The sequence below is a fragment of the Schistocerca piceifrons genome, chromosome 8, assembly GCF_021461385.2.
Source record: "Schistocerca piceifrons isolate TAMUIC-IGC-003096 chromosome 8, iqSchPice1.1, whole genome shotgun sequence".
Lineage (NCBI taxonomy): Eukaryota > Metazoa > Arthropoda > Insecta > Orthoptera > Acrididae > Schistocerca > Schistocerca piceifrons.
Genome location: NC_060145.1, coordinates 281,057,347 through 281,080,567, shown reverse-complemented (window position 1 = coordinate 281,080,567; position 23,221 = coordinate 281,057,347). Strand labels below are relative to the sequence as shown.

At 42.3% G+C, this 23,221-nt stretch overlaps 1 protein-coding gene across 1 annotated transcript in view; it reads left to right on the top strand.

The window, feature by feature from the left end:
- The window catches only part of LOC124711628 (rabphilin-3A), a 1,025,602-nt gene that overhangs the window by 747,641 nt on the left and 254,740 nt on the right, over positions 1–23,221 (top strand). The window contains exon 6 of the mRNA XM_047241806.1: positions 17,921–18,050. Coding sequence (XP_047097762.1) covers positions 17,921–18,050 — 130 coding nt within the window. The remainder of the gene's footprint in view (positions 1–17,920; positions 18,051–23,221) is intronic.

The window sequence follows — 23,221 nt, the reverse complement described above, 5'->3', positions numbered from 1 at the left end:
ACACCAGGTATAGTGGGGGGAACAAGAAAGATACACAGACTGAGGCCTTGGGTGGAAGGGAAAGAGATCTCTTTAGATCAGGGCCGTGTGTAGGTGGAACACTTATTGTTCTATCGTCCTAGAAGAGCTTTCTAGTAAACACTTGCGTTCACAGGGTTCGAAAATCTCATACCATCTCCGGAGTGAAGATTACGGATTTCAACCCGAGTTAGTTTTATCTGCAGAACAATTAAAGAGGGCAGAGATGTACACGTCGCTGAGCCAATGCGAGTGGACATTGCCAATAGTTTAGCCAGGGAAAAACACAGTTTTTCGCCTCACGAAAACTCAGGGCAGTTTCCGACTGCTGATACAGTCAAGGCCAGGATAGTGTTGAGTTGGCGCGCCACAGTCACCATACGCCACTGCTGACCACAGCAGCCACCCAGAAAGCACGGTAAACATTGCCTTTCTCAGGACTCAGTAAGGGAGTCACTAACTTGCGTGTTCACTTCAGTCCTATTGCAGATTGGAGTCGTGTCATTTATTTTCTTCTCATTCCTTTGTGTCCATGTTAGCCACTTTTCGTGTGTGTTTTGATAGGGCTTACAAGTCGAGAAAGATATCGGTAAATATACGTAATTGTCCAGTTAAAATAGCACAGACAATAGGGTATATTGAAGCGTGGTGGCCGGCCGTGGTGGCCGAGCAGTTCTAGGCGCTTCAGTCTGGAACCGCGCGACCGCTACGGTCGTAGATTCGAATCCTGCCTCGGGCATGGATGTGTGTGATGTCCTTAGGTTAGTTGGGTTTAAGTAGCTCTAAGTTCTAAAGGACTGATGACCTCAGCCGTTAAGTCCCATAGTGCTCAGAGCCATTTGAACCATTTTTGAAGTGTGGTGAGTGTAATATTTTGGAGGGAAAATTGTTTTGTGAGTACTGTATTTTTGGAAATGTGTGGTAAGTTCCTATGGGACCAGATTGCTGATGTCATGAGTCCCTAGGCTTACACACTACTTAATCTAACTTAAACTAACTTAGGCTAAGTACAACAGACACACCCATGCCCGAGGGAGGACTCGAACCTCCGACAGGGGTAGCCGCGCAAATTGTGGCAAGGCGCGTCAGACCACCGTGGCAACGCGACTCAGACCTCGCAGCGATTATTGTATTGTAAGTTACCCTAGGGGTCCTTTTCTCATGTAGGAATGCTTCCGAAACGTTGGACCGTGTTCATGTTTATCACGATTAATTTCGTTTAGTTTGTAAATTCATTGTCAGGATCTTCCTAATTATGGAGAATTTTCCAATGTCACCAGCTACACACTTGAATACAATGTATATGATAATTCTGTAATAAAAAGATTTAGTACAGGTAACAGTTGTTTGTGTGTTCCAGAGTAGAGGCTACCTCTTCTTCACTGAAATATTTTAAGGCATGTATGACAGCTGTTATTCTGATGTCTGATCGTGACTTCATCTGGAATCTCCTTACCTTGCAGGGTCTGCGTTCACGGGAACTTTAGTTCTGTCAGATATCTCCATGCAGGGCACGTGGTAAGGACGGGTCATAACTACTGGGAGAGTCCGTTAGAAGGGATTCGACTTTTATGTAGGATTTCTGGTCACTAAGTAATCGGATCTGATTCGGTTTCAGCTTCCATTTTAAAACTGAATTACCCACGACATAGGCACACGAATTGGCAAGCACATATATGACAGTCGTGCCTAAAGTATGTCTCACAATTGACAAGAATTTCAACTCGGTCACGCCACCGTAAGAGTCACACATGCGCAGTGTGCAGGACTCTTGAAGTGACCATCGTATATAAGCGGAGCACAGACGATTGGGGTAGCCCCCTAAGGACGATGTGGGCCACGAAGAGAGCATCCACAGACATAAGCGACTTTCACAAAGGGAAGATTGTTACAGCCCTGCACCTGAGAACAAGCATCTCGGAAACAGCGGAGGTGGTGGGATGTCCGCGTGCTGTTGCCGTGAGCATCATTGTAAAGTGGTTGAAAGGTGATGAAACGATCAGTAAGCGACAGGGTATTGGACAACCGCGCCTCGTCACGGAGCATGGAAGGCAGAAGCTTACCTGCTCTGTCAAACACAATAAAGGGCAATGTGTGGCTGAACTGATGAGAGAAATGATGGTGCAGGCACAAGTGTTTCGGGGCACACAGTTCGCTCACAGCTGTGGACTGTGTGAACCTTTTGTGGACTACCTGTATCTCTTCATGCTTAATGTCTTCGCTGACGGCGATGGCGTCTTCCAGCGAGATAACTGCCCGTATCACAAGTGCAGAATCGTATTATAGTGGCTTGACGAGCGTGGTAGTGAACTTATTTGAAGTCTTAGTCACAAAATTCACCTGATCTGAAACCGGCAAGTCACATCTGGGAAGCTATCAGATGACACAAGCAACTTCCCCATAATTTCCGGAAATCACGCCAGCTGTGCGTGGAAATCTAGTGCCGCATATCTCTAGTAACCTACCAAGGACTTGTCGAGTCTTTGCCACGCAGAACTGCTGTTGCATTGCGATCCAAAGATGGAACAACACGCTGCGGAACAGGTGGCATGTTTAGACCCTTCAGTGTACCTTTTTGGCCCGAAAATTAGCTGCCACCACATATAAGCCGCATTCCTAAATTTCGAGGAAGACATAAATAAATAAAAAAAGAAGAGTATATGCGAAAATAAGCCACACACTGATTGATAGGAGAAAAATTACCAAAAGATTATTGGTGCTTACATGAAAGATGTAGGTATGTATTGTAAATATTTGTTCTAACATTTGAGGCAACATATTTGCAACATATTTCGTCTTATTTACTCTCATCATTACCAATACCGACATTCACTTCATCGTTCTCACTCCTATCATTTTCTTTATTTTCTCCCCATAGTACATCATCCTCATTGCCATCCAACCCATTCCATGTGTAGTATTTCTTGATCCCCTTATGATGGACACTGGTCATAGGCAAGAATCCACTCGCACATAAGGGTGACTAGTAGCTTCTTAATCTTACCAGACGATGAAGGATATGGTCTTCTTCGAGGAGCCAATATGAGTACCTTACTCGCAGGTTGTCCTTGAATGGTTTGTGTATGCCCACATCTAGTACCTGTAGTTTCGAACAAATTCCTCCGGTATTACGACGAGATCTGTCTTTTGTGCAGCAAGTTTATCTTTTATTCGGTAGTTAGGCGTCCCTCGAAAACATTCAAAACTAGCATGGCTCTCTTAGGAAGGATTCCTCCAGGTATGCGAATCCAAAACAATAGGCAACCAGTCAACCATCATTTGTGTCATCATTCAGCCCTTTTCTTGACAGCGAATTACTAAGGCCACATAAAAGTTTCCTTTGGGCATTGTTTTCCTCTTCATAATAACACAGAAGAGTAACTTCCCCCATCGACTGTTAAAGCTAACATCACAGTTATTCTAATTTATTCATTCCCGGTTCCTCTCAAGTAGATACTTTTTCCCCTTTCATGTCTATTGTCGTACTGCTTGGCATGCCGAAAAATACTGTCTTTTCGTCAACATTGCCAGTCTGATGAAAAAGGTATGAGTGATATTTTCGCAAATGGATGATATAACACTGGAAGTTTACCAGCTTCTCCTAGAAACCAGCTGTCATTCTCTATGCTAGTGTAGTACTCCATCGGAGAGCAATACCATTGCTCCGCATAAACCGATGACACCCACCAACAGCCGTACATAATTCTCGTTGTGGCACGTTTAAGACTTTAAGACCTTCAGTTGGATTATTTCTCGTGAGACAGGCATGCCACCTTTTCTCTTATCTTGCACACAGGAAAGAACCTTAGCTTCAAGTTCCGGATATTTGACACACTCGGTCCCTTGAACGATTTTCTCGTTGAAACTGCCTTCTCCCATTTTTCTTCTGAAGCAACCCAACGTCGTCCTGGTCGCACCTTTTTGCGGCCTCCTTGTTAGTTGTGGCTTTGGTATAATGCGCATCTGTGTGTTCGTAAGCCGCGCGGGATTAGCCGAGCGGTTTAAGGGGCTGCAGTCATGGACTGTACGGCTGGTCCCGGTGAAGTTCGAGTCCTCCCTCGGGCACGGGTGTGTGTGTTTGTCCTTAGGATAATTTAGGTTCAGTAGTGTGTAAGCTTAGGGACTGATGACCGTAGCAGCTAAGTCCCATAAGATTTCACACACATTTGAACATTTGAACATATGTTCGTAATCATGCCAATTTCCTTGGCCTGATGATGCTTTTCCCTCTAAATGGTCGTTCATGTTATAAATCGGCTTTCTTACCAGTATCCAACAGAAATTGAATTATAATCTAATGACACAGTACTGGTAAACCTGAACAATATTAATGAAAATAAAACACCGCTGGAAGTTGGTACTGTTGCGTAATAAGATGCCTAGTCGTCAGTTTCAGTTACAGATGCAAGTTATACTTTTGCAAATGAGCTTAATTGTTGTACAGCAGTTGTTTGTAAAAAGACAAGTTAGCGGGTATAAGCCACTCTCTGTTTTTGACGGTGAAATTTGGGTAAAAAGTGTGGCTCACTTTCGGGTCAATACGATATGTCACATAGAAATAAAGAAAAACAATATTTTTATAAAATCCAGGTGTCACCGTGGTTAAATATGGTTCAAATGGCTCTGAGCACTATGGGACTTAACACCTGAGGTCATCAGTCCCCTCGACTTAGAACTGCTTAAACCTAACTAACCTAAGGACATCACACACATACACGCCCGAGGCAGGATTTGAACCTGCGACCGTAGCGGTGGCGCAGTTTCAGACTGAAGCACCTAGAACCGCTCGGCCACACCGGCCGGCTCACCGTGGTTAAAACATTGGATTCGTATCTGGAGAGTCAACGGTTCGAATCCCCGTCCAGTTATCTAGATTTAAGTATTCCTTGATTGTCCTATGTCGCTTAAGGCGAATATCGAAATGTTTTCTTTGGAAAGGATACGGCCGTTCTTTTCCTCCATCTTTATTCAGTGAGAGCTTGTTTTTCGCCTCTAGTCACGTCGTTGTCGGGTCCTTTCATTAGCGTGATGCGTACGGCGATAATTAACCGCACCTGTGACACAGTACGTGTTTGCTGGATGCACAACCGGGACGCCGCGCCGCGACCAAACAGCGGCAACCTGTTGAGCCACAGAATCAGGCGGCGACAGCGCGTCGGCTTCTATTATTCATGCGGTATGGTCACAAGCCACAACTGCTATCCGCCCACTCTGTTAGTGGCTTGCTGAGACCCTGAATTGCAAACACGCTGTTCTCCAATCCACTTTCAAACCTTCGCTTCTAAAAACCGGCCAGACAACAAATAAATAAATAAAGATTGCTAATAAGTGTAAGTGATAAAAGGGTAAACAAAATTAAATTGTAGTTGTAATGATGTACATCTACATGGATACTCTGCAAATCACACTTAAATGCCTGGTAGAGGGTTCATCTAATCACCTTTACAATAATACTCTATAGATGGTCCATCGAACCACCTTTACACTAATTGTCTGTTATTCCACTCTCGTACAGTGAGCGGAAAAAATGAACACCTATATCTTTCCATGCGAGCTCTGATTTCCCTTATTTTTTACTTCCTATGTAAGTCGGTGTCAACAAAATATTTCCGCATTCGGAAGAGAAAGTTGGTGACTGAAATTTCGTGACAAGATCCCGCCGCAACGAGAAACGCCTTTCTCTTAATGATGCACACGCCAAATCCCGAATCATGTGCGTGACACACTCTCCCCTATTTCTCGACAATACAAATCTTGCTGCTCTTCTCTGAACTTTCTCAACATACTCCGTTAATCTTATCTGATAAGGATCTCACTCCGCGCAGCAGTACCCCAAAAGAGGACGGCCAAGCGTAGTGTAGGCTGTCTCTTTGGTAGATCCGTTCCATCTTGTAAGTGTTCTGCCAATAAAACGCAGCCTTTGGTTCGCCTTCTCCACAAGATTTCCTATGTGTTCTTTCCAAATTAAGTACTTTGTAACTGTAATTCCTAGAAGTTTAGTTGAATTTACGGTCTTTAGATTTGATGGATTTATCGTGTAACCGAATTTTAACGGATTCCTTGTAGCACTCATATGGGTGACCTCACGCTTTTCATTATTTAGGATCAATTGCCAATTTTCGCACCGTACAGGTACGTTTTCTAAATCGTTTTGTGATTTCTTTTGATCTTCTCGTCACTTTACTAGGTGGTAAATGACAGCATCATCTGCAGCAGCCTGAGACAGTTGCTGCTCAGATTGTCTCCTAAATTGTCTATGTCGACAAGGAAAATCAGAGGGTCTGTAACACTACCTTGGGGGACGCCAGATATCACTTCCCTTTTACTCTATGACTTTCAAATGGTTCAAATGGTTCTAAGCACTATGGGACTTAACATCTGAGGTCATCAGTCCTCTAGACTTAGAACCACTTAAACCTAACTAACCTAAGGACATCACACACATCCATGTTCGAGGCAGGATTCGAACCTGTGACCGTAGAAGCAGTGCAGTTCCGGACTGAAGCGCGTAGAACCACTCGGCCACAGACGCCGGCGATGACTTTCCGTTAGTTACTACGAACTGTGTCCTCTCTGACAGGAAATCACGAATCCAATCGCACTGAGACGATATTTCATATGCACACAGTACGATTACAAGCCGCATGTGAAGTACGGTGTCGAAAGCATTTTGGAAACCTGGAAATACGGATCCAATTTGAAATCCCCTGACGATATCACTCAACACTTCGTGTGAGTAAAGCTTCACGAGGACGATGTTTCCTAAATCCGTGTTGACTGTGTGTCATTAGACCGTCTCTTCGAGATAATTCATAACTTTCGAACACAGTATATGTTCCAAAAACCTGCTGAATATCGATGTTAATGATACAGACCTGTCATTTAGTGGATTACTCCTTTTGCCTTTCTTGAATATTGGTGTGACCTGTGCAGCTTTCCAGTCTTTGGGTCCGGACATTTCGTCGAGCGAACGGTTTTATATGATTGTTAAATGTGGATTTATTGCATCAGCATAATCTGAGAGGAACCCAATTGGTATACAGTCTGGACCGGAAGAATTTCTTTTATTAAGTGAATTGAGCAGCTTCACTTCTCCGAGGACAGCTGCTTCTACGTTACTCGTGTTCGCGGCTGTTCTTAATTCGAATTCTTGCTTCGTCTTCTTTGGTGAAGGAATTTCGGAAAGCTGCGTTTAGCAACTCTGCTTTAGCAACACTGTCACCGGTAGTACTTCCATTGCTATTGCGCGGAGAAGGCATTCCTTGTGTCTGGCCGCTTGCATACGTTACATACGATAAGAATTCCTTTGGATTTTCTACCTGCATTCGAGACAAACTTTCGTTGAGGAATCTATTATAAGCATACGCATTGAAGTCCGCGCTAAATTTCTGGATTCAGTAAAAGATAACAAATCTTCGGGATTTTGCGTAGGTTTAAATTTGCCATCATTTTTTCGTTGTTAATTTATTTGCTATAAATCTGTCAATTGCAGTTGATATTATTTCTCTGAATTCAACCCACATCTCGTCTTCCCTTAAATTGTTAATTTGGAGGGAGTGGAGAGTGTCTCTCAGTAAGGCGTCAAGTGAATTTTTATCTGCTTTTTTGAGTAAATATATTTGTCGTTTATTTTTGGAGGATTTGGGGGTTACGGTACTCAGTCTCGCTACGACGTCCCTGTATTCACTTATCCCTGTAGACTTCTTATTGTAAATTAGCGACCACAAGGCAGTTTCTGCTAGACTGAATACCGTAACGCCTACAACCATCAAAAAGAAACGTAAAGTATATCCATTTAAAAAGCTGATAAAAATGCTCTTAATGCCTTCTCAAAGAGAAAGTCTCCACTCTTCTGATCACGTAAGCTTAGAAAAGATGTGGAATGATTTCAGAGATAGTTTCGATGGCAATTGAGAGATATTTACCACTTAAATTAATAAATGATAGTACTGATCCTCCATGGTACACAAAAGGGGTCAGATCGCTGTTGCAGAAGCAACGGAAAAAGCATGCCAAATTTAAAAGAACCCAAGATCCCCAAGAATGTCAAACTTTTGCAGAAGTTCGAAATATAGTGCGTACTTCAATGCGAGATGCTTTTAATAATTTCCACAACGAAACTCTGTCTCGGAATTTGCCAGAAAACCCAAAGAGATTCTGGTCACACATGAAGTACACCAGTGAGAAGATGCAATCGATACCTTCACTGCGCGGTAACAACGGTGAAGTCGCTGATGACAGTGCCACTAAAGCACAGTTATTAAAGACGATTTCCCGAAACTCCTGCATCAAACAACACGAAGTAAACATTCCTGAATTCCGATCAAAAACAACTGCCAAGATGAGAAACATAGAACTAGATATCCTCGGAGTAACGAAGCAGCTTAAATCACTTAATACAGGCAAGGCCTCCGGTCCAGATTGTATATCAATCAGGTTCCATTCAGAGTATGCTGATACAATAGCTCCATATTTAGCAATTATATACAACCGCTCGCTCACAGAAAGTTCCTTACCTAAAGACTGGAAAATTGCTCAAATGACACCAATATCCAAAAAGGGAAATAGGAGTAATCCGCTGAATTACAGACCCATGTCAATAACGTCGATCTGCAGTAGGGTTTTGGAACATATACTGTATTCGAACATTATGAAGTACCTCGTCGAAAACGATTTATTGACACATAGTCAGCACGGATTCAGACAATATCGTTCTTGCGAAACACAATTAGCGCTTTATACTCATGAAGTAATGAGTGCTACCGACAGGGGATGTCAAATTGATTCCATATTTGTAGGTTTCCAGAAGACTTTCGACACCGTTCCTCACAAGCGTCTTCTAACCAAACTGCGTGCTTATGGAATGTCGCCTCATTTGTGCGATTGTATTCGAGATTTCCTGTCAGAAAGGTCACAGTTCGTAGTAATTGACGGGAAGACACCGAGTAAAACAGAAGTAATATCCGGCGTTCCCCAAGGAAGTGTTATAGGCCCTCTATTGTTCCTGATCTATATTAACGACATAGGACACAATCTGAGTAGCCCTATTAGATTATTTGCAGATGGTACTGTCATTTACCGTCTTGTAAAGTCATCAGATGACCAAAACGAATTGCAAAATGATTTAGACAAGATATCTGTATGGTGCGAAAAGAATGAAGAACAGTGTGAATAAAGAAAAGGTGAGCTATTCACTTGAATACTAAAAGATATCCGCTAAATTTCGATTACGCTATAAGTTACACAAATAATAAAGCTGTAAATTCAACTAAATTCTTAGGGATTACAATTACAAATAACCTAAATTGGAAAGATCACGTAGATAATGTTGTGGGCAGAGCAAACCAAAGACTGGAATTCACTGACAGAACACTTAGAAGGTGCAACAAGCTTCTGTGCGGCGTGGGATCCGCATCAGGTGGGACTGACGGATGACATCGAAAAAGTTCAGAGAAGGGCGGCTCATTTTGTACTATCGCGAAATAGGGGAGATAGTGCCACAGGTATAATATGTGAATTTGAGTGGAAATCATCAAAACAAAGGCGTTTTTCGTTGTGACGGGATCTTCTCATCAAATTTCAATCGCCAGTTTTCTCCTCCGATTGCGAAAACATACTGTTGTCACCTACCTACATAGGGTAGGGAGAAATGACCATCACGATAAAATAAGAGAAATCAGAGCTCGCACAGAAAAATTTAAGTGCTCATTTTTCCTGCGCGCCGTTCGAGAGTGGGACGGCAGAGAGACAGCTTGAAGGTGGTTCACTGAACCCTTTTCCAGGCACTTTATTGTGAATAGCACAGTAATTAGATGTAGATAAAGATGTAAAGAGACCTCAGCTTCAAACAGGTACGGTGGAAACTCATCCGTAACTGAAATATTCTTCATCCAATGGCAACTAATATACGATCCACTCAGGTTAATGTGCCCACCGCCTATGTTCGACAACACACTCACAGAATCCATGTGGCAGCACTAGCAGTGGAGGCTATGTAAAGCGTGTCGGGATGACAGTGCAGTCGTCGTAATTCGGAAACGGAGCGATTTATCTGACGTTGTAAAGGGCGTGCATCTCTGGTCGGAATTTAAAGGTATTGTCCACCATGTGCTAGAGAAGTATGTGCATAGCAAAAATACAGAGGAGGGGAAGGATCCACTATGGTACAACAAACATATTAGGAAGTTGCTGAGAAAGCAGAGAATTTTGCACAGTCGTTTTAAACGTAGTCACTGCCCCGCAGACAAACAGAAAGTATGCAAAATGAAAGCAGCTGTCAGAATGATAATGAGAGATTCTTTTAACGAATTTGAAAGCAATATTTTATCTGCAGATTCTAAAAATAACCCCAAAAAATGTTGGTCGTACGTGAAATCTATGAACGCTACAAATAATTCAATACCTTCTCTTGCTGACAGCACGGGTATTGTAACTGATGATGATAAACAGAAGGCCGAAATTCTAAACCTAGATTTCAAAAACTCGTTTACGGTAGAGGACTGCAGCACCATCCCCCCTTCAATTATCGAACAAACGCAAGGATGGCTGACATAGTGTTTAGTGTATCTGGGATTGTAAAACAGCTAAGATCCTTAGACGCCAGGAAGGCATCTGGCCAAGACGGTATCCCCGTAAGATTATATGTTGACTGTGCTACAAATATAGCACCATTCTTATCCATCATTTATCAGAAATCATTGGAACAGCGGAAAGTTTCACGGGACTGGAAGAAGGTCCAGGTCATAGCAGTCTATAAAAAGGGTACAAAATCGGATGCACATAATTACCGGTCAATTTCACTGACATCGATTTGTTGTAGAATCATGGAACATATTTTGTGTTCAGACATAATGACCTTTCTAGACTCTGAGAAGCTCATCTACAGAAACGAGCACGGTTTTAGGAAACAGCGGTCATGCGAGACACAGTTGGCCCTGTTTGTGCATTATATACAACAGGCTCTAGACACCGGCTCCCAGATTGATGCCATATTTCTAGACTTTCGAAAGGCGTTCGACTCAGTTCCGCACTGGCGCTTGCTCCAAAAAGTGGGCGCTTGCGGTCTATCCGATGACATATAGGGTTGGATAGAAAGTTTTCTAACAGACAGAGAGCAGTACGTCGTCCTGAACGGGATAACTTCAACAGAAACAAGCGTAACTTCAGGTGCGCCCCAGGGCAGCGTAATAGGTCCTTTGCTTTTTACGATTTACATAAACGATCTGGTTGATGGTATTGACAGCGGCCTTAGACTGTAAACTACAGGTAAGTAGTATCACACGGAAGCTGTGAACAAATCAATGAGGATTTGCAGACAATAAATGCGTGGTGTAATGACTGGCAGTTATCTCTCAATATTAGTAAGTGTAACCTACTGCGAAAATCCCCATTAATGTACGAGTACAAAACAAATGCCCAGTCTTTGGAAGCCGTAACATCTGTCGAGTATCTGGGTGTGACTATTCGAAATGATCTCAAATGGAATGATCAGATTACACAAGTAACCGGTAAGGCGAACACTAGATTGCGGTTTATTGGTAGAATCCTGAAGCGATGCAGCCCTTCAACAAAGGAAACAGCTTACAATACGTTAGTTCGTCCAGTCTTGGAGTATTGTTCGTCTGTATGGGACCATTACCAGTTGGGTCTGATTCAAGAGATTGAGAAGGTCCAAAGACGAGCGGCAAGATTCGTGACTGGTACATTTAGCCATCGCGAGAGCGTTACAAATCTCATAGAAAGTTTGAAGTGGGACTCACTTGCAGATAGACGACGCGCTAAGCAGAAGGGGCTGCTCTCTAAATTCACCGATGATGTAGAGCATATATTATTATCACCAACTTTCAAATCGCGTAATGATCATCATTCAAAGATAAGGGAAATAAGAGCTCGTAGTGAGGCGTTCAGACAGTCGTTTTTCCCTCGCGCGATCCGCGGGGGGGAGGGGGGGGTTAAGGGGGGAATATTAATTTGGCGCTAATTGTGCCCTTTGCCACACACCGCTTGGTGGCTAGCGGAGTATATATGTAGCTATGTAGATATCGTTGGGTTTCGGGCCAAGTGTGGGAGCATTTCCGAAACGACTAAACCTGTAAACTGTTCGCATGCCTCTGTGGTTAAAGTATACCGTGGATGGCAAAGTGGTGTTACTCAAAACTAGTGCCAAGGCAACTGTGGTGCACCACGGGCCATAGACGACAGGGATAAACGACAGCTGCGGAGATTTGTATGGGCGGGAAAATAGACGAGCAACTGTTAAGCAACTGACCCCTCAGATGAATCAAGGTGCAACCAACAGTGTGTTGCTGCGTATGGGCCTCTGCAGCAGGCGACTGGTTCAAGCACACATGCTGACTGCGGCTCATCAGCGACGAAGGCTGGAAATTCACGCCAGTACCGAAACTGGACGTTCACTGAATGGAGACAGGTCGCCCTTTCAGATAACACACGGCCTTTTGGCTTGCACGGAGTGAAATGTCTGAAAGTGGACACCCTGGAATAATCGTCGAAAGGTACTAGGCCAGAGCAGGGAGGTAATCTCGTCGTCCTGAGAGGCATAATGGATCAACACGCTTATGCCCTAGGGACCATGTCCACCCTTGCATGCAGTTCATTTCTCCTCGACACGATGGCATCTAACAACAGGACAATGCAACGTGTCAAAAAAATGGTTCAAATGGCTCTGAACACTATGGGACCTAACATCTGAGGTCATCAGTCCCCTGGACTTAGAATTACTTAAACCTAACTAACCTAACCTAAAGCGTAGAACCGCTCGGCCACTGCGACCGGCTGCAACGTGTCACTTGGCTCGTAGTGTACGTGCGTTGTTTGAAGAGCACCAGAATGACTATATTGTACTCTCCTGGTAACCAGACTCCCCGGATTTAAGCCCAATCGAGAATCTGTGGGACCATCTCGATCGGGTTGTTCGCGCTATAGTGCAGCTGGTCACGCGCAATGGAGTCGACATGGCTCCACATCCCTGTCAGTAACTTCCAGAAGCTCACTGACTCTCTTTCTGCACGTCTCGCAGTGTCCCGTGCTGCAAAATGCGATTATTCACGCTTTTGACAGATGGTCACATTAAAGTGACTGGACAGTGTAAAAATATTTAAGGATCTCAACTTTTAAACTGATAACAGTTATATAATGCATTAGTAGCAACAATGGCTGCCGACGTACAAAACAGCGATTAAAACAAGTACCAAGATATACAGAAGGTGCCCAAAAGCATGGAAACACCAAAAGCCTGACACCTTACCATGCTCAGTATGGTGTAGCGAACCCTTTGACATTCGAAATAGCTTCCAGTCGTCTCGCAGTGGATGGTTACAGTCCCTGTTCGGTTTTCAAGCGAGTCTTATACTAATCTTCCTGCAAAATAGTAATCAGTTCAGGTAACGATGATGGAGGTACACAGCGGTAACGCCGTCTTCTCCCCAAAGTAGACCAAAAATGTGCAATAATATTGATATATGGTGATTGTGGTGGTCAGGGCAGATGCGACATTCACGCAAGTGCTCACAAATGTAGTCCTGGGCGATGCAAGCTCTTTAAACGAGAGCTCTGTGTCTTGGAACACAGAATCACCATTAGGGAACGAACACAGTACCATGACATGAATCAGATCAGCAAAAATAGCCACATAACCCTTGGCCATAATGCGACCTTACAGAATAACCACGGGTCCCGTGGAATAGCGCGATATGACCGGCCAAACCATCGCCGAACCACCGCCATTTTTCAATCTTGGGTCGTAAACTCGGCCAGAAGTTGTAAACAGTGTGAAACAAGACTCATCCGGCCAAATGACTTTTTTCCATTGCCACATAGTCCAAGTTTTATAGTTGCCGCATTACCTCTTCCTGTTTCGAATATTTGCATCACTGATGTCACTAATTAATGCTTATGAAATTCCGCCTCGTCCTGCAAGTCTCAGCTAATGGAGGTCCCTTCATGTTGTTTTGCTGCTGACAGTGTTCGCTACTGCGATATTCAGTTCTACAGCGACTTTTGCAGCTGTCGTCCTCCTTTTTTTTTTTTTTTTTTTTTTTTTTTCGCCACAGTCCTCTTCAGTGGCCGTCTGCCAGGACCACTCACATTGTCCGCGTTGTGACTTAGCGAATGACGTTTTCCTTCTTTCCCTGTACGCGGTATAAAACTTCGCCACTGTGCCTCATGAAACTTCGGATACTTCGGTTACAGAAGCACACATCATAAGTGCACCAATAATGTGCCCACCTTCTAATCTACTTACTCCGACATAATGCTCTCACAATAATAGAAAACACTGTTCTGACAACAATAACACTTGCAATGTATCAAGAACTTCGCACAGGTGCCGTTCGCGATCAAAACCAGCATCCTAACCTTCAGGCGTGTCCACCTGATTTATAGTCAAGCATTTGTCACGTTGTGTCCGTATTTTCGTCCACCTCAATACTGTACACGTTTAGTAAAACAGATAAACAATCAGTACCGTCTCATCTCGACCTCACACAGAGCCCAAGAAATTCTTTTGATAGATTATGTTCGAGTTGTCTGTCACCACATTTATTGTCATGACGCTCATTGATAACACAAGAACCGAAATCGAGAGTAGAAAAACAAAAACAGAAATTCTGTACTTCGTTTCCTCTACAAAGTAAGAATCACGAGTACTGTCACAGTTTCACAACTGCAAGTATAAAGTGATGTAGGTGTTACTGTCAATGATGAGCAAAATCTCAAACTGCACGGATTTAATAGGATATGAAGGCTGTGTATGTATATACACCAAACGGCGGTAAGTAAAATGTTAAAAAGCGCATACTATGGGCATATCCGGTGGCTTGGTGTATTTTTGTTCTTTAATCAATTGATTGCCTTAAACACATAACATCTTTTAATCCACCCCGTCAACGAAGGCTAAAAAAGGTCGATTAAAGGAAAAATTGAGTAGTAGCAAATTTTTGCACCGTTTTAGGAAAGAGGTTGCTGGACAACTTGGTAAAAATCCAGACTGGTGGGATGTTAGGGTGTTGGGGTTGGGGGCGTTACAGGTCACACTTAATGTTTCTCTCGGATAACTCGAAACCCACGGCTTCTAGTGAGAAATGCTTCCCATTACAAAATTAAAAGAAAATAAATTTCCTACAAAAAGGTTCTATTCACTTTTTCGGTAGGACCAACAGTTTCCCCGTTGGAGGGTATGTAACAACAGCAGATTACTCAATGTTGTTTTTTTATCATATGTGAAGTTTGTTGAAAACCAATATTAAATGTGTGTACCACATCTAAGCGCAGTAGAGCAGTACTGAGGGATAACTTGTGTTCTGGGGTATAAAAGGATGGAGGAGTAGATGTGGGGAGGGGGGGGGGGGGCGGCTAGAGGCGCGAGAGATGATAGCTCGCCGTGTTATGTTTATGCACTTCCCTCCTTCGAAGGTCTGAAAAAAGGAGATCGAGCAGGTGACTCTCCACTCTGTCTACCTCATTACATCACAAGAAGCAACTACAGGGTGTTACACGAATGTATACAGACATTCCACAGCGTGCCTTTTGAATCAGTGCCGTCGAATTGTGCAGACATACCCGACAGCTATTTATTTTCCATAAAATTCGTTAGTGCTACATGGGAAGCAGTATGAATTACTGATAATGCTAAAGCAACCAACGCGTATGGACGGAATCTACGTAAATCTCTGCACCCTGTTCTACACTGCTACAAGGTAAATCGATTCTTAAGTCATTTTGTGGTGTTCTTCTGGGAAAAGTGACTTCCTTCTCTACGAGAGCGCTTGATTGTCAGTTTACAGACACACTATACCTCTACAACATTTCCTCTTCACTTCTCATATGTAAATACAGCAAGTAACTTCACTGAGCAAGTGTTTCTATAGCAGAGCTACTTTCATTTTATTGAATGACTACTTTTTTGCATCTCTTAAGTGAGCTTTCAAGTAAAATATGTTCCTGTATGTTTAAATTGTGATGTTGTCAGTGAGCTATGTAATGCTGTTGGGATAGGGACTGAACTGGTAAATGTGACACGATGCTGCTGTCTATCGTCGAAAGCTTATTGTAAAGCCGTGTAATTGAGCTGTCGTCACTTGACGGTGTATTAAAGAATGGCCAGAGAGTTAGAACAACATTGTATAACCTGTGATTCTTACATCCCCTGTAACGCGGAAACTACTAGCGCTGCAGAAAAACAGAATATGGCCCTCTTTGCAGAAAATTTAATGTAGATTAATTTTCTATCGGGAAAAAATTTCGCTAGGAAGCGCGGTTTTCGTGTTATTAGAGCAAAACGAAAAAAGTTGCCTTTAAAAGCCCCTGTACCCTAACGTACATACCCCACCCGCTCGGATTTCTTGGGTGTTGTTCAGGACTGTCCCTCCTAGCACTGCACAAATATTTGCGAATACACGATTCATTTTCCCTCTGATTTTCCTTTATTGATTGGACTTACCAGTTTTGTGACTGGTTCGCTGTGGCCTGTCACGAATTGCGCTCCTGTGTGTACCTCTTCTTCTCAGAGTAGAAATTTCTCCCAAGGTCCTTCATTGTTTGTTGGGTGTAATCGAGTGTCTATCTTCACATGCAATTTTTACCCTCTATGGGTCCCTCAAGTACCACTAATCTCATCCCTTCGTGCATTACTACATGTCCAGTCATCCTGTCCCTTTTTCCTGCATGATTTCATACGTTTCTGTCTTCAACGATTCTGCACAGAACCTTCTCTTTTTTAATGTTACCAGTCCACCTAATTTTCAACATCCGTCTGTAGCAGCACATCTCAAACGATTCGATCCTCGTCTTTGCCAGTTTCCCCATAGTCCACTTCTACACACTGTTGTGCTCCAAACATATATTCTTAGAAATTGCTCCCTCAAATTAAAGCCGGTGTTCGGTATTAAGTAGACTTATTTTGACCAAGAATGTTCCCTTAGCCTGTACTACTCTGCTTTTCTTTTCCTTGCTTCGTCCTTCAAGTGTCACTTTTCTTCTAAGGTAGCAGGATTCCTTCATTGCTTCTACTTCGTGATCTCAAATTTTGCTGTTAATTTCATCGTAATCTCATTTCTACTACTTGCCATTACTTTTGTCTTTCTTTGCTTTGCTGTCAGTTAATAGAGTGTGCTTATTAAACTGTTCATTCAATTCAGCACGTCTTTCAGTTCTTCATCACACCCGCTGAGTACAGCTATGTCATCAATGAATCTCATCAGTAGTACCTTTCACCATGAATTTTAATTCCAATCCTGAAATTTTCGTTTGTTTCCGTCACTGCTTCTTTGATGTACTGGATGGTTATAATTAAAGTGCAGCTGCTCTCAGAGGTCCCATGTGGGCTGTAATTACCGTGTAGCAGTGAAACTTGATAGATAGCCTGATGTGTTAATGCACAACCAATTTACGCTGAAAAAAAAATTGTTCCAGTTTTGGACCCCAGGTGAAAGTCTGGCTCTGGAAATGCAAGAAAGATGTACAGAAAATTTTCCGCATGTAACAGTTTAGGAGTGGGACATGAACAGAAAAAGTTTTATTATTAACTGCAGACTACACAATTTTTAAATATGAGCATCGAAAACGTCAACGAGATGCTGTACAGCGCCAGATTAGCACCTGGTGGCTAAAACTGGAACTAGTTTTTTTTCCAGCGTAAATCAGTTCTGCATCAACGCATTAGAGTATCTACCAAGTTTCGCTGCCATACGATAGCTACAATCCACACTTGGCCTCTGTGAGTAAATGCACTTTAATTTTAACCACCCAGTATGTATATTAAACAGCAGGGGCGACATACTAGATTCTTGTCTCACGCCCATCCTAACCTGAGAACCTCGCGCTTGGTCTTCTATTTACGTCACATTATTCACACTGTCAGCGAGTTGTGCCACCTATTGTGTTGCAGACGGCTGGTGGAGCGTCTGGAGAACATGAAGCGCAACGCGCTGGGCAACGGCACCAGCCAGTGCGTGCTCTGCGGGGAGACGTTCGGCGTGCTGGGGTCGCCCAGCCTCATCTGCCACGACTGCAAGAAGGTGAGCGCCCCGCGAGCGGCAGGGCAGGCATGGTCGGCGCGGATTCGCACGGGGCCCGTAGCGCCGGTCAGCCGCAACTAGGGGAACTCTGTTATTAGACGTAAGGCAGTATTTTCAAATATTCTCGGGTATTCACCCGGGTGCAATGTCCAATTGGTGCAATATTTCGGCAAGCTGACTTGGTGCCATCTTTAAACGGCCTTGCTGGTTGATTCGTCATTTTCTTTTATTCCCAGCTCAGAAGGAATTGGGTGGACCTCTGAGAATGTCAGCGTTTTCGGAGCTTTGGGGCACATTGACTTTCATTGTTATTACGAGGGGCGTTTGAAAAGTCTGTGCAAAGTCCGAGAGATGGCACCACCAGCGCGTATCGAGGTCATGTTTAGTTAGTAGCATCTTTGGAAAGAATGCACACCAAGTTTCAGTCACGTTGGTGTATTTCTTTGTGTTTGGCATTCATGTGAATGAAGGAAGTCGAGTGATTGTCAAACAATGGACGAAAAAGAATTTTGTGTGGTTATTAAACATTACTTTATAAAAGGCAAAACGCCTCAGAAGACTAAAGAGGAGCTTGATAAACATTACAATGACTTTGTACCTTCGATCAGAACAGTTTATAACTGGCTTCCAAATTTTCGGAGTGACCATACGGGGACAAGTGATGCTGAACGTTCTGGATGCTCTGTAGAGGTTACGACTCCAGAAATCATTGATAAAATCCATGATGTAGTGATGGATGACAGAAGAGTTATTCTCCTTTAGAAGAGAGTGTGAATCTAAGCCAGTCACAGCGTCACTTCCTTTTCTTTCCATAATCTCTTCATTTTCCCTCTGTCTTTTTTTTTCGCCTTTCTACTTTTCTCCCTGTTGTTGGAGCTTACGGGCGCTCAGCGCTGTGTAGTTCCTTTCGTTGAGACTTGTCCATGTTTATATAGGTTACACATGGCTGTATGACGGGAGCGATTTGTCGATTTAATTGAAGGAAATTTCTGCTGAAGCCAACCTTGATGTTGTGCATTTACGATTTGATATTTTACAGGTATGTCACTTCAGCGAATGCATTGGCGCTATGTGTACTTTACATTTTCATTTTCTTGTTACTGACAAACCATGTTTACGCTGTATTGTGTGTGGGACTGTTCTCGCTATGTGATTCATATCCATGCACTTCAAATTTCCCAGAGAATGCTATTTGTCTTTTTTATATACTACCCAACTTTTGGAAATTTGTGGTAAGTTCTGTGGAACCAAACTACAGAGGCGATCGGTCCCTAAGCTTCTACACTACTTAATCTAACTTAAACTGACTTACGCTAAGGACAACACACACACACACCTGTGCCCGAAGGACGACTCGAGCCTCCGACGGGGGCAGCCGCGCGAACTGTGACAACGCGCCTGAGACCGCATGACTGCCCTATGTGGCCAATTTCTGGAAAACTGTTCTTTTACAGTATTATAAAATCGCCTTTTCGCCTTTTAATGCCATTTATCGTATCTTACCTTGGAGTTCAGAAGATGACACCAAGCTTCTGTCGAAGCACGTCATCGTGAAATAAATAACATTTAGCGATCTTGCTTCAGTAGAAATTTCTTTCCATTGTTCAAGTTTATTGTTTTTGATTTTACTTCTTAACTGATTTCTGTCCTCAATTTAATCATCTGAAATTTACAATCTTCGCAGGTCCTGTTGTGTTTCTTTCACACAAATCGACTTAAAGTATGCTTGCATTCACAATGTTAAAAATGTATGTATTTTGATCCATCCTACATACGTGTCCATAGAATTGTAGGATCTTTTCGTAAATTTATCTGTGATGTTGCCTCTGTGTTCGTAGAGTTTCTTTACAGGTCGCCTGACCCAAGTTCCATCTCGGAGAACAGCACTGTAGATTCTTCTAAGAATTTTTCGCTCTTGTTTCTCTATGTCATGAATTTTTGTGATCCCTCTCATTCCTGTGGTTTCTGGAGTTGACAAGGCTTTTGGTAATACAGCTGCGTTGTTGTGTCACAGTTTACTTTTGCATCACGGTATATTGCTCTTATGTCGTACTAATTCCATATCAGTTTGTACCCCTTTTGCAGTTTGAATGTTCCTTCTTTATTGAAGATCGTGTTCAGTCCTGTGGACTGGATGGTTCCTCCTAAGTAACCGAAGTGAGTGACCTGTCAGATTTTTCCATACTGGAATTTCAGTAGGAGATTTCCTGTTGATTTTGTGTCCATATACTGAGGTTTCTCATAGGAAATTTGGAGTATTGACTTTTTATTTTGCCGTTTTTACTTGCTTGTGACAAGCTAAACTTCTTAATTAGTCTAATTACTAAATTATAAGCAAAATATATTGATTTTTGTTGAGTTTCACAGTATTGTTAGATTTTTTCTGAAATAAAGTTCTAACCAATGCTTTTGGCATCAGGAGATAAATAATACGATGAAAGTAGGATTTCACTTTCTTGTTTATTTGTTTCACTGTGGTAATGCCGATCTGTTAAGTGATATAAAGGAAACCAATCACATCTTTTATTCCGATATACTGTAATACCTAGGCCACAAGATAGTTGTGAATATTCTTAGTGCTCGCTATGCCTGCCATTTTATCTTAATATGTCGACTGCCGTTTGGTTTTGCGTCAACTTGTCTTACCATCCGGATATCACCTAGGCTGTAAATATGCATACTATTGTAATTCATACCTTACTGTGTGATTTTTTACTTCAAATGAAGACTGGTACATATACACTAGCGGTTCCTCACCTAAAAGAATTTTATAGGATTTCATTATTTTTTTAAAAGAAAGGCGAGCTTTGTTTCTACGGAGTCCTTGATTGTACGCTGTGTAGTGCCGATTTTTTTAATGAATTTACATGTTCCCTAGTAAATCTGTGACGTAAAATAGTTTTATGACTAACAAATCTGTGCACATGTTTTAGTCTATTGTGTTGGATATACTGAGACGTTTGTTTTAATGCTACTACCACTAATACTTCAATCATTTTTAAGTTTAAGTGGTATTATGATTACCTGTCACTTGTAAACTTGATTTGTACACCCGTATATTACTCCATGTATTCATATATACTACATGTATATTATGCAGGGGCCTGAAGATGGCAAAATGCATTGCCGAAACTGGTTACGTTCGAAACAAAATAAAATAACCTTAAGTATACGGCTGTTGGTAAAGTTTATTGAATTGAAAAGTACGTACCAGCCGACGTCCCCTGGCCGTAATGGACCAACAGAGAATTCCTCACTGCGTCCTTTTTTGCCGGATCGGTTTCAGTTCCACTTATCGAAATAACATTATCAAGAAACTTAATCTGTGGTTTGACGAATTCTGATTATTTTCAAGTCAATGGTAACTCGAGCTCTTCTGAAAACGACACGTACTCGACAAAGAATACCGAGATGTTCTTGCCAGGAGGCAGTACTAATTAAAATGCCATCAACGTACAGTGTCACATGGTTTAATAAATCTTCTACTTACACTTCATCAAGCGCTCGCATAAATGCTGCTGAAGATATGGACAAGCTGAACGGCATCCTCTTGAACTGGTAACGTCTTCCTTTGCATAGGAATACAGTACATTTTCTACTATCCTAGTCCAGGAGTAGCTGCCAATAGCTGATAGTCAAGACTACTTAAATATTTGACTCCTTTGAATTTTCGTAGTAAACACTCTAAGTTTTCAGGTTAATCACGTTTCCCAGAATTATGCGAGTCATCGCAAGGGCATCCAGAACAGTACGAATGCTGCCATCTTTCTTAGCGACAGCGTGTATTGGGTTGGGATGTTAACTAACTGGGCGATCAGTTATTTGGTTACTCGGCACTCTCGTGATTTCTTTATTAACGGCTTCCCTCCTAGCTAATGGTACTGCATATGATCCACTGTGGAATGGCTCATGGTCCCTGCAAACACATCCTTCAATTAATACAGGTAATTTTGAAAATAAGTCACCATAAAATTTCAACACTGCAATCAGTTCTTCTTGCTTCGCTTCAGACAATTCTATTGACGATCAAATACTGACTTGTATAGTATTTAGAGCGTCCTCATCATCATTCTTCTCCTGCAGTTCAACATCGTTCTCAGAATGACTGACATTTACAGTTTCATTTCTCCTCGAAAATGCATTAACCTTATATTGACGCACGCAGTGCTACTATCATCTTTAGTTATTAATCCTTTTAACGAAATCTCCTTCTGTCCATTATTCATCTTAATCCGTATATAATTTTCCTCAAAATCAGTACTACATTTCAGTTAGCCAATCTATTCCGAGAACCAATCTAACATTAAGAGAGCCAACAATTAGTACGCTCTATTCGTATTCATCCTCTTCAATACGAAATTTTAATAATGGGCTTGCTTCTATTACCAACCGCACTGACAATACATACGCCGTTAACAAGGAACATTGGAATGCCATCTTATGGTTTAACTCTGTAAATAAGTTTTCAGAAATTGCGCTCGTTTCACTTGCTGAATCCATTAGAGCATATATAATTATACCACAAATTTCGATTTCAACAAAATGCCTTAATATTTCTTTTTCTGTTTCTTGCTTTTTCCGGTACAAATCTTCCTCCAACGCGTCAACGCGTTCACACTGATAAGTATTCATCACAATTTCTGAACCTTCCCTTGTTAACAGAGTTTCGGAGCGGGACGCTTCTGATACTTAGCTCAGTTTAACGGTTCACTATTTCGCTTATTACGGTCACGGCTTTTAGCATGTTCCGGTAACCGATATTGTGTTCTTCCTCTGTTGTTAAGAGGGCGGTTCGGGGAACTGTTTTGGTTGAATCTGTCGCTTGTCTCATAATTATTTCATCTATGCCTCCCGTCATCTCAGCGATCAAATTTACTTGGTCGTCCATGTCCTTTGAATTTCTCTCACAGCGGGCCATTATTCAAACTTGACGATTACTGTTGTTTTTACGTTCTTGTTGTTCTCGTTCCGTGTTAAGTGCTTCCAACAGTCAATTAACAAACGCACTTGTTCCATTTGTAACTGCGACATAAGCGCTAGCTTCTCGCAAACAGAAAAAGCTAATTTCTGTATTACAATAAAACCAACATCAGTTCTTCTTCCTTGACTGGATCGTCTAAATATGCATTGTCGTTCCAGAACTTCTGTGTGTACTCGAGCATGATACCGTG